Here is a 12,023-nt window from a genome sequence, read left to right as displayed (position 1 = left end):
CCCCCCCCCATAATTTACCCCATCCCCATACTTTCAATTCCCCTTGCTTCATGTTTGTTTTAAATTTCAAACAATTCCAAAAAATCCAATATATAAATTCCAAGTAAATTTTAATAAATTTAGGATAAATTTATACCATAAAATATTTCAAACCCTTTGAACTCTCTTCAAATTATGAAAATCAATTAAAAAATTGTTGGAATCTCTTAAGATTCCCTGAAATATTTAAAACCCTTCAAAATCGTTTCAAATCCATTGAAACTTTGTAAAGCTCATGAAAATTACTTGCAATATTTAAATATACCCTATAAAAAAATATATAGTGCTTCAAAATTAATAACAATTTCATGATATATTTTTAAATAATCTGAAATCTTTAAAAAATTATTTTAAATCTTTTGAAATCACTTGCATTTTTTTGGCTCTTGAAAATTATTTAAATATCTTTAAAATACCGCAAAACCCTTTGCAATCTCATCAAATTATTGAAATATATTAAAAATTGTTCGGAATTTTTAAAATAGTCTTAAATATTTGAAATACTTTGAAACATTTTAAAATCCCTTGAAACTTTTTGAATCTCTTTAAAATCTTTAAAATTCTTGGAATTTTCAAAAATACCTTTAATTCTTTAAAATCATTTGGAATCGCTTCAAAGTATTGAAATATTTTACATTTTTATATTTAATATTAATTAAGGGTATTTTTCTTATTGAATTTTTGTAAGACTTCAAAGAAAATTCAAAATGGTTTGGGTTTTATGTTAAAAGATTAATTTTAAGTTTTTAAGTTTTAAAGATTTTAAAATAAGTTGCAGAAGAATCTTGAAGATTCAAAAACAGATTTTTCTTATTTTTCAGGTTTAGAAGCTTTAAGAAGAGTCTAAACAATGTAAATCTGGAGATATCTAAAAATTGAAATCAAAATGAACATTTATGAAAATTGCGACAAAAGCTTTTGAAGAATATTCAAAGATTTTAAGACAGAACAAAAATTTTTCTTAAGATTCATGGAAAAAATTTTTTATGATTTTTTCTCATAAAGAAATGATTTGGAAAGAATATTTAAAAGGATTTCTAAAATTGCAACAACAATAAACCATTGGGAAGCTTTTACACAATTTTTTTATTTTTCTTAATAAGAAAAAAAAATTGATTAAATATTAGAATCATTTAAAAAATTGTATATAAGATTTTTTTAAAGAAATTTTTAAAACACTAAAAAATAATTCAACATTTTGAAAGGTTACTAAAGAATAAAAAATCTTTTCAAGATTCCTGGGATATCAAAAGATAGTTTTTTATTTTGAAAAACTAATTTTTAATGGAAATTATTTAAAAAGATTTCAAAAGATTCCTAGAAATATAAAAAAACTAAAATCTAATTTAAGTTCGAATTTAAGATTTCAAAAACTTTTAATAAATAAATAGTTACTCGAAATTTGTATTTTTATTAAAAAACATTTTTTGCCTGACATTAAAGGAATTATTATGAGTTCATTAAAGTGGCAGAGTAGATCTTACCACTTCCGATTGGGTGGATTCGACCACAAGCAGCTCCTAAAGATTCATCTCGTTTCATCAAATCAATCAAAGTTTTAACAGCACTCGGATGAAAGTCAATATCACCATCTAAAGTCAAAATGTAAGTATTTTCTGCGATCGTTTCCTTTCTCTCTACATCGATTGGCAATTCCATCAAATTGTAACCCAGAAGATAATACATGTACATCACCTAAATATTTATAAAAACACCCTTTAGAATTAATTAAAACATAAACTTATTCAGGGTGTCTACTCAGGTACTACAAAAAATACCTTAAAAATTATTCCAGATCTTCCAGGTTGAGAGTATTGAGGTTGTTTTGTCCACCAAGGTAATTAATTAATTTCTGAACATAGATTTTACCGATTACTGGTCCAATAATTTCTCTATTAGCGCGAAAAAATGGACCTCGGCCCGGATTTGAATCGTGAACGCCACTATTCATGAGTGGATCGTTTACCACTTACGCCACGGCTGCATAAATAAATAGTTGCGTTCCAGGTTCGAATCCTGGCCTAGGTACATTTTTTCTCGTTTCTCCAAAAATTACTGGACAAGTAATAGGAAAATTTAATATCAGAAATGATTTAATTAACTAGGTTTATTAAGAAATCGAAAAATAAAAAAAGAAGTAAGTGCATAGTGGTCCGAAGAAAGGTTTTATTATTTTTTTCTAAAATAGCTAATTTTTTGCAAAAATGGGTTAAAATTTTGTTGTGTTCTGTCAAAAATGCAGGGATTAAATATTTATTTAACACGTATTTCTGAAAGGAAAAAAGACTTTTTAGTCCATTATATTCAGATTCACATCCACAAATTTGTTTAATAATGTCCCCAAAAAAACCCATAAGTGAAAAATTGGAGTTTGCAGGTATTTTGCGATAATTATGATTTTTTCGCGATTTTTAAAACTAAAAATTGTTTTTAATACATAAAATACTACTTTTTACTAATAATAAAATGTTTACACACATTCTTTAAATAATTTTTAATTTATTATAGCAATTTTCTCTTAGAATTAAGTTGAAAAGTCGCGATTTTTCCGATTTTTTTAAACTTATTACCTACTTTTCACTCATAGTGAACCAATATTCTATTAAATTCGTTTAAAATAATTGTTTAAAATATTTATTATTGTTTTTAACAATATTCTTTCAGAATAATGCTAGAAAGTTGCAGTTTTCTCTAAAACTTTCCACTTTTGGCAACTTTTTAAATGTAATGAGATAATAATCAATGCAAGTTAATTAAAATAATTCTATAAACAATTTATTATTATTTTTAATAATATTCTCTTTGAATAATTCCAGAAAGTCGCAGGTTTTTTCTGAAATTTTCTACTTATTTTCTACTTTATACTTAGAGATCGGTAATAGTTAATGCAATTTAAACAAAATAATTGTTTAAAATATTTATTATTATTTATAATATTTATTTATTTATAATATGTAATGGTAATTAATAATAATGGTTCCTGTATAGATTCCTTTAGGAATAAATGAATTTCGAATGAAATTGAGGCAAGAGGTTCCGTTGCGAATTAAATTGAGGCACGGCTTCCTGTACAGGTTCCTTTGAGAATTAAATTGAGACACGGGTTCTTGTACATATTCCTTTGCGATTTAATTAAGACACGGCTTCCTGTAAAGTACACAGGTGCCTTTGCGAATTAAATTGAGGAACGGGAGCCTGTACAGGTTTCTTTTCGAATTAAATTAAGGCACAGGTTTCTGTAAAGGTGCCTTTGCGAATTATATTGAGGCACAGGTTTCTGTGCAGTGCACACGTTTCCTTTTCGAATTAAATCGAGACACAGGTTCCTGTACAGGTATCTTTTTGAAATAAATTGAGGCACGACTTCCTGTAGAGGTTCCTTTCGAATTAAATTGAGACACGGGTTTCTGTACAGGGTCCTTTGCGAATTAAATTAAAACACGCGTTCCTGTAAAGTTTACAGGTGCCTTTACGAATCAAATAAGAGCACGGGTTCCTGTACAGCTTTCTTTTCGAATTAAATTAAGGCACAGGTTTCTGTACATGTTCCTTTTCGAATTACGTTGAGGCGCGGGTTTCTGTAGAGGTTCTTTTTCGAATTGAATTGTGGCGCGGGTCCCTGTACAGGATCCTTTGCAAATTAAATTGAGGCACGATTTCCTGTACAGGTTTCTTTGTGAATTAAAGTGACGAATGGGTTCCAGCACAGGTTCCTTTTTGAATTAAATTAAAGCACAGGTTCTTGTACAGAATTTTTTGAGAATTAAATTGATACACGGGTTCCAGTACACTCACAGATTAGTTCCTTTGCAGGTCCATGTACAGGATCCTGAAAAAAATCCTGTCTATGAACCCACAGCTTAATTCACTATGTGAAGGAACCTGTACATGATAATTGAAAAATTAGCTTGCATGCAGGTTACTTTGCAGGGTCATGTACAGGTTCCTGGGTCAAATTCCTGAACAGAAACCGTCAAGATTTCCTGTACAGGTTCCGTGTGCAGATTCGTGTCCAAAAACATTTCGGGGATCCTCTGGGATCCTCCGAGGTTCCTCTACCGGAATTTTCAGCTGGGATTAAAGTTAAAAAGCTGTTTAGATACAATGCAACGAAATGAAAGGGAAAAAAAGGAAAGACATACCTGACTCCATCGTTTTTTATGACGAATTTTATTTTTATCCTTCAAATGAACAATTAAATCAGTTCCACCTGGCAAAGTCCATTTCAAACGTCCTCCAAAAGGTGTAGGATATTTTTCTGGAGGCCTCGCTCGCATTCGCATTTTTGCCAAACTTTGTTCAACGACATTAACGAACTTTATTACATAATTATTCACTTTCGTTTCATTTTCATTTATACAATTTGCGATACATTTGTGAACACATTGGAAGGCATCATCAAAGAAAATATGAGCTGAAAGATTATTTAAATTATTTATTACCAGTTACGGGAGACAGTAGATAATTTGCAAATATTAAACTTCTGATGTGTATTCCGAGTTTAAAGAGTGAAATGGAAAATGAAATTCATTTTTTGAGTAAAACTTCCAGTTTTATCACTTTATATTTTTAAAGTATTAAAAATGTACTTTAATGTATATTTAAAATGTTATTCTTTAGTCAATAAATGCTCAAAACTCCTATTTATTTATTACAGTTTTTCCTCTTTTATTATTTTTCCACTTAAATTGCAACTGAATTAATAAGATAAAATACAGCTATTTTATTTAAAGTTGATTTTTTTCGGTTAAAAAGCCTACCATTAAATTTTAGATAATGAATTCGTCTTTTTTGATTGAATATTTAATTATTTTGTTAAGATGATTTTTTTGTTGTTAAAAACTGGACTTTGTAGCTTGAAAATTAAACAAACTGAAATTTTTTTCCTTTCTTGGGTAATAAATTTGTTTTCTTGCTAAAAAATCATTTTTTTTTTGGAAATGTCACCTTTTTTAATTCAAAATGCAACTTTTTAGTTAAAAATTAATCTGTATCGGTTGAAAATGAACTTTTCTGCTGAAAATTTAAATATTTGATTAAAAATGTATGTATTTTATTGAAAATTTGTGTTTTATTTTGATAGAATGTCAATTTTGTTGGTTAAAAATGCAACCTTATTTAAGGATTCAAGTATTTTAATGAAAACATTCAATAATTTTGTTGAAAAACACATACTTCTTGGTTTTCACAAAAATTCGCCTTTTTGGCTTAAAAATTCAAGAAACTGATTGACATTTTTTTCATTCTTGACTAACAAATTTGTTTTGATTGAAAATTAAACTATTTTGTTTAACCATCAAATTTATTGTTTTAAAATCCATCTGTTCTTGCAGAAATTTTACCTTTTCCAATTAAAAATGTTTATATATTTTATCGAAAATTCGTCTTTAATGTTCAAAGAACAATTTTAATGTTTACAAATGCAAGTTCTTAGTTGAAAGTAGAATTAATTTCTTAAAAGTTCATTTTTTGGTTAAAGATTCACCATTTTTGTTCAAAATTAATTAATTGTTGGTTGAAAATTAAGTTAATTAACTGAAAATGTAACTATTTTGTTTCAAAGTCAACTGATTGTTTAAAAATAAACACTGTAAAATTTTCGAATTAGAAAATTCCCCATTAATAGAATTCTTAAATTAATAAAGTTGCCAAAACATAAAAATCCCGAATGAGAAAATTTCCGACAGATTATAAAAATCATAAATTTGAAAAGTCCACCTTAAACTATAGGTCTCCCTTCCACCACCAAGTATGTGTGTGTGGGGTGTGTGTAAAGGAATAGAGAAGAAGGTGCAAGAAAAATTTAAACCCTTAGGGGACACATTAGGAGCTTTCATTCCAAAAACTGAATAGTTTATCCCGGAAAAAAAAACATTTTTGAATTTTTCTTTTGTTCAATTCGCACGAATTTTCAAACTAATTTTTTACACAATTTTTAAACAATTATTGTTATTTTAAATTCGAACAATAATTTGAAAAAACTTTAAAAATAAAAAATTGGTCTATTGTATTTTTAATAAAGAAATCATATTTATTAAACGACAATTATTTCAATTGCTTAGAATGTTTAAATTCGGGATTTTTATATTTCGGCAATTTTATAATCCCGGAAATTTATCATTCGGGAATTTTATAGTGGCAGCATTGATATTTTTCGAGATTTTCAGCCAACCTGTTGAAATATTCTAAACCTAAGAATAATCCTTTAAAATCAAAACAAAATCATTTTAAATTTAAACTTATAAAGAAATTATAGTGTAATAGGAAAATGTTAGAAACAGAATTACTTCCCATCAATAAAGATTGTTTTATAATAAAAAAGTTTTCTTTTATTAATAATTCTTTGAAACATTTTGAAATAAACTTTATAATGAAATAAAATTATTTTAATGGAAATTTTATTAAACAAACTTGAGAGTGCAGAAATTTCGTAATTTATCTTAATATAATTCCCAGATCGAATTTGTATCCCGGTTTAATTCCATGTTATTTCCCGTCTTTTCTGATAAGTAGACACCCTGCCTAATTCAACTTGTTCAAAATTATTAACTTTCTAAATTCTTACTTTCGAGATCATAGTAATCTGGAATGCGAACATTGTAATGATCTTGGACCACTCTCATAGCACAATTGTCTTTATCCAATCTTAAAATGCTACTGACTAATTTGTTCATTTCATCTTCGGTTTCGTGCCACATGGTAGCACAAGCTTTAATTTTTGTGAGTCGATCGTTGCCTTCAATCTTAATGTCCTGAAGTTCAAAAGACTATGACAAAATTATTTTAAGCAATTAAACAATTAAAATGATCACGTGAATTGAATGAATTCATTAAAGTAGGCGCAGTGCTCCTACTCCCCCTACATTCCCTTTTTTTCCTCCTCGCACTTCACCTTCCAACAACCCCAGCTAACGCACCCCTTCCTCGCCACAGCCCTTATGCTCCCCACTCACACTCATTTGTAATAATTTCCCCTCAATTCCAGTACTTTCCTATTTTTCCTACTTCCTCTCTCCAATTTCATCACAATAACCCTACTGCACCTACTTCGCCTGCCCTTATTTCCCCTCACTTAATCTGTTTCCTCTCCATTATTTCCCCTCGATTCTCCACCCTCATTTCTTATTATATTTATTACTTCACCTCTACTAATTTCTCTTCACTGCCCTTAATTCCGCTTCCCACATTTCCCCTCACTTTCCAAACTTCTCCTCCCCTCATTTCTCCTCACTTCGACAGTCTCTTTCCTCTTATTTCATCTCACTTTCCATACTTCACCACCCCCAATTTCCCATCACTTTCATCATTTCCACCACCATATTTCCCCTCACTTCCCCTATTTTACTAACCTAATTTACCCTACCCCCCCATTTATCTTTATTTTTTATACTTTCTGTTCCCTTATTTCTCTTAACAACCGTAAGTTCCGCTCCCCTCATTTGCCCTTACTTCCATACTTTCCCTTCTCTTATTATCTTATATCCATTTATATCTACTTTCCATATTTAACAACCCCTAATTTCAGCTCAGTTTCATCATTTCCCTTACCTTATTTCCCCTTAATTTCCCTCCTTTGCCAGCCCTCACTTCTCCTACTTTCCCTCGCAAATTCTTCTCATTTCCCTTCACATTCCTGCTTTCCCTCCACTCGTTTCACCTTACTTCCCCTAATTTTCCCTGATTCTCCTCTTATTACCCCTAATGTTTGATATACTCAACCTCATTTCTCCTTACTTTCCATAATTCCCCTACCCTCATTTCCCCTAACTTCCATTCTTTCCTCTCCTCATTTCCTCTACTTTCCCTTCACTTACCTTCTTTTCCTCGCGACGGTTCCCCTAATTTCTCTATCCTAATTTCCAACTACTACGCCCACTTTCCCTCTCATTATCTCGCCTAACCCCTCCCCTAACTTCCCTTACTGTCATTTCCCGTTACTTTGCCTGTCCTAATTTTCTCTACTTTCGTTCTCATCATTTCCACTCACTTTTCATACTTCCCGGTGTCCTAATTTTTCCGCACTTCTCTCCTCTTATTTAATCTACTTTCACCTCATCCGTCCTCACCACCTCACTTCACTTCAACTACTTTTCCATCTCAATCTCTACTTACTTCCACTAATTTTCATTCCCTCGTTTCCCCTTTCTTCATTTCCCCTTTTTTCTCACCTAATTTCCCCTTTCTGCTCTCCTATCATTTTCTATAACTTATCCCACTTTCATCTCCTCATTTCCATTCTCTTTCCCTACTTTCATCCCCTCAGTTCCTCCGCCATTATTTCCACTCGCCTACCCTAATTTTCCTTCACTTACTTCCCTGCACATCAATAACTCTTCTCCTCTGATTTCCTCTCACTACCACTACTTTCCTGTTCCTTCATATTCTCTCATCTAATTTCACTCACTTTCTTACCCCAACTTCTCCTAATTTATCTTTCCTTTGTTCCTCTAATTTTCCCTCACCACACGTACTTTCCTACCCTCATTTCCCCTCACTGCTCCTACTTTCCTAACCTCACTTCCCTTCTTACACTCTCCTAATCTTCTCTCACTTCCTCTACTTTCCACCTACGCACTTCCCACCACTTTACCTACTTTCTCTCCCCTCACCGCTTCACCACTTACTTTCCTCATTTCCCCAAACTTCCCTCATTCCCCTCCTCTTATTTCCCCTCACTTCCCATAATTTCTCTCCTTCATTTCCCTTCACATTCCTGCTTCCCTCCTTTCATTTTCCCTCACTTCCTCAGCTTTCCTTTCCTTATTTCCCCCGAATCATCTCCTTTTATTTTTCGTAATTTCTCCTCACTTCACCAAGTTTCTCTTCATTTTCCATACTTGCCCTACACTCATTTCCCCTCACTTTCTTTCTTCTCTCCTCTAATTTTCGCTACTTTCCTCAACTATTTTCTCTCACTTCCCTTATTTTCCTCCTCTTATTCATCCTAATTTCCCTCCCCTCATTTCCAATCACTGAGCTTACTTTCCACATCAGCATTTCCCTTTGCCCTTCCCTTCCAGTACTTTCCAAATCCTCATTTACCCTCTCTTGCTCTACTTTACCTCCCGTTGTTTCCTCTTCTTGACCCCCACTGTTTCCCTCACTTCCCCTCCAATTATTATCCCTCACATCCCTTCTTTCCTTTCCTTCATTTCCCCTCACTTCCCATACTTCCCCTGTCTATACTTTTCTCATTTCTCTCTCTAAATGTCACCTACTTTCACCCTTCTTTACCCTCCCTTCCCTAATTACCTACCAGTCATTTTCCCTCTCTTTATTTTCCCTTACTTTTCCTATTTATCCACCCTAGTTTTTCCCTAATTTTTAGACCTTCCTTTCCTCTCGTTTTGCCACTTCCCCTAATTTTCCTTTTCTAGTTTCCCTTCCCAGTAGGCACAGAACCATGAAAATCCCAAAAACGTCCTTGGGATGTTCCTAGGACATTCTATGTCAGCCCAATCATCGTCTCTAAGACGTCCAATGTATTAAAGGCGACTTAAAGACATTTTCAAGACATGGACGTTCTCGGGACATCTTTCGTACTGAAATTAGACGTCTTAAGAGCATCCCTACGATGTCCAAAAGATATGTTATAAAAGACATCTTAGAGATGTCCCAAAGACGTCTCTAGGACATCTTTAATTTTTTTTCGAAGTTTCCCACCCCTACTCCCCTTAATTTGCTTCCCTCGTTTCCCTTTCCTTCTCTCCCCTAATTTTCCCTGACCACACCTATATTGCTATCCTCATTTCTACTAACCCTTCTCTCACTTCCTCTACTTACCCTCCAATAACTTCGCTACTTTCCCAACCTTAATCCATGTCACGTTCTCTGCTTCCCATCCACTTACTTTCCCTACTTCCAACTATTCATTTTTTCTCACCTCCCCTCCTTGGGAAAAATACGACAGAAGGATGGAAGGGGACACCCACTTGGAACTATAATGATATTTTTCCGGGACTAAGACATCCTAAAACTGACCTGTTTCAGTGGAAAATGCTTCTTTTTATTTCTGGCTTTCCTTTTTCTATTAAGAGGCAAACTCTGATCAATAATTAGAGAGTCGTAAGTCGAAACAGAAAAAATTCTTTCAGCTCTTGCCAATTTTTCGCAGGTGGAAGTCCAGCTATGAGCAGTGATCCATATTTGCGAAAGCCACCAGAGGATCGAAGACCAAACGTACCATTCAGAAAAAATTATTTCAAAAGGTTTTACAGCGGGAAAATCGAAAAAAAGGTAATCAGGTATAGCTCCGTGAAATGCACAAGTATTTTGATCCCTCAAGGCGTAAAAGATAATTAAAATAGACATTGTTATGGGCAGACTCAACATCAGCGGGAGAGCAAACCCGAATCTGTGCATCAAAGTTTTACAAGCGAATTTACCTAAAACAGAAAATAAGATCGCATTGGAATATTTTCCAGAAAACTATTTTCTAAGTAAAGTAATCCATAAATTTGTTATTCTTACTTGATTCGTAGGCGAAGAAGCTCGTCAAAATTTGAATAATAAGAACGCGAATTTGAACTAAAGAGTTAGCATTTAAAATCATTGCTTGACTCGACAAATTACTTTCTGCCGAGAAAGATATAACGGGAATCCCATATTGTCTGATTCCAAATCCATTGAAAAAGTTTTCTAAAGTAATTCCCTTGCAATAATTGATGAGAAGAGCTGTGCCTAAAAAAGCAGACATTCTGACTATGGCTGTGACTCCTTGCATATAAAGTCGACTCGGTTCCAAGTCCTTTTTTATTTTTGCTAACCAATTAACTGCAAATTAAATAAATTATTTTAAATTTGAAATGAAAAAATTGGTGTAAAACAATAAAAATATGCAGAACAATGGAAGCAGGCCTCACAGTCCCTATGCGATAAATAATAGGGTCCAAAGAATACTTTTTGTCACGCTCATAGGGTACTTTTTTCGCACTTAATAGGTCAAAAATTCAGGATAAATTCAGAAGATCTCAGAAAAATTCGAGATACGTTCATGAGGATTCAAATGAATCGAAAAAATGTTAAAAACTAAAAGAAATTATATTGATTTTCGTTAAACTAGAATGAATTTATAGGGATTTGAGATAAAATACAAGTGTTTGATCAAATTCCTAAAAATTGGTGAATTAAAAAAAATGAATGTAAAACAATTTGAAAATATGAAAAAACTTCATTGAATTCAGTAACTCAGTGAGGTTAATAGACTTCCGGATCAATTAAACAAAAACTTTTAAGAATTAAAAAAAAATTCACTGAATTAAGAAGAATTTAGTGAATTTAGAAGGAATCAAGTAAATAGAAAAATTCCAACGAATTTAAAAGAGTTCAGGGTGAATTAAAAAAATTTAATCTTTTCAAATCTTTGAAATCCTACTAATTTATAACACAAGAAGTGACTAATGACTACAAAGCAACTTGAGTTAAATTCAAAAGAATTTAAATGAATTGAAACAGTTCTAAGAAACGAACAAAATTAATTTGATTACAATAAATTTTGAGTGAATTTAACTAAATTTAAAAGAAACAGGGTGGCCATTTTAATCGAAAAAATAAATTCCCGGTCATTTCCCGGTTTGCAAACATTTTTCACGGTCAATGAAATTTAAAAAATGGAACAGTAAAGCCACAAAATTTTCCACTTGAGGTGATAAAAACGGAGCTTTAAATGAAAGCATTTAAAGTGGAAGTGTTAACTTTAGTACTTTTAAAATTGAAATTTAAAAGTTTTTCATTAAAATTTTTTTCATTCAAATGCTCAATAATTTACGCGTATAAAATGGAAGGTACTAACATTTTTCAATATAAAAAAATATAAATATACGTTATCATTTTCAATGCTCTAAATTAAAAAATCAATCAATGAACTTAAAATTTTTCCAAATTACGAGGGTGGATTGATAAGTTTCCGGCCTGACCAAGAAAAACAAGGTTTTTAAGAATTTTTTTTTTTTATTTCTCAACATAATCTCCTCCAAGGCTGATAC

At 31.8% G+C, this 12,023-nt stretch overlaps 1 protein-coding gene across 1 annotated transcript in view; it reads right to left on the bottom strand.

Moving 5' to 3' along the window:
• LOC117183057 (chitin synthase chs-2-like) overlaps positions 1-12,023 on the bottom strand; it is a 74,421-nt gene that overhangs the window by 45,459 nt on the left and 16,939 nt on the right. The window contains 6 exon segments of the mRNA XM_033376212.1: positions 1,524-1,734; positions 4,182-4,453; positions 6,605-6,806; positions 8,716-8,763; positions 10,057-10,424; positions 10,510-10,812. Of these exon segments, the coding sequence (XP_033232103.1) occupies positions 1,524-1,734; positions 4,182-4,453; positions 6,605-6,806; positions 8,716-8,763; positions 10,057-10,424; positions 10,510-10,812 (1,404 nt within the window).

The sequence above is a fragment of the Belonocnema kinseyi genome, chromosome 2, assembly GCF_010883055.1.
Source record: "Belonocnema kinseyi isolate 2016_QV_RU_SX_M_011 chromosome 2, B_treatae_v1, whole genome shotgun sequence".
In the NCBI taxonomy this organism is placed as follows: domain Eukaryota; kingdom Metazoa; phylum Arthropoda; class Insecta; order Hymenoptera; family Cynipidae; genus Belonocnema; species Belonocnema kinseyi.
Note: the sequence above shows the minus strand (reverse complement) of the source record. Positions and strands in the feature narration are given on the sequence as shown.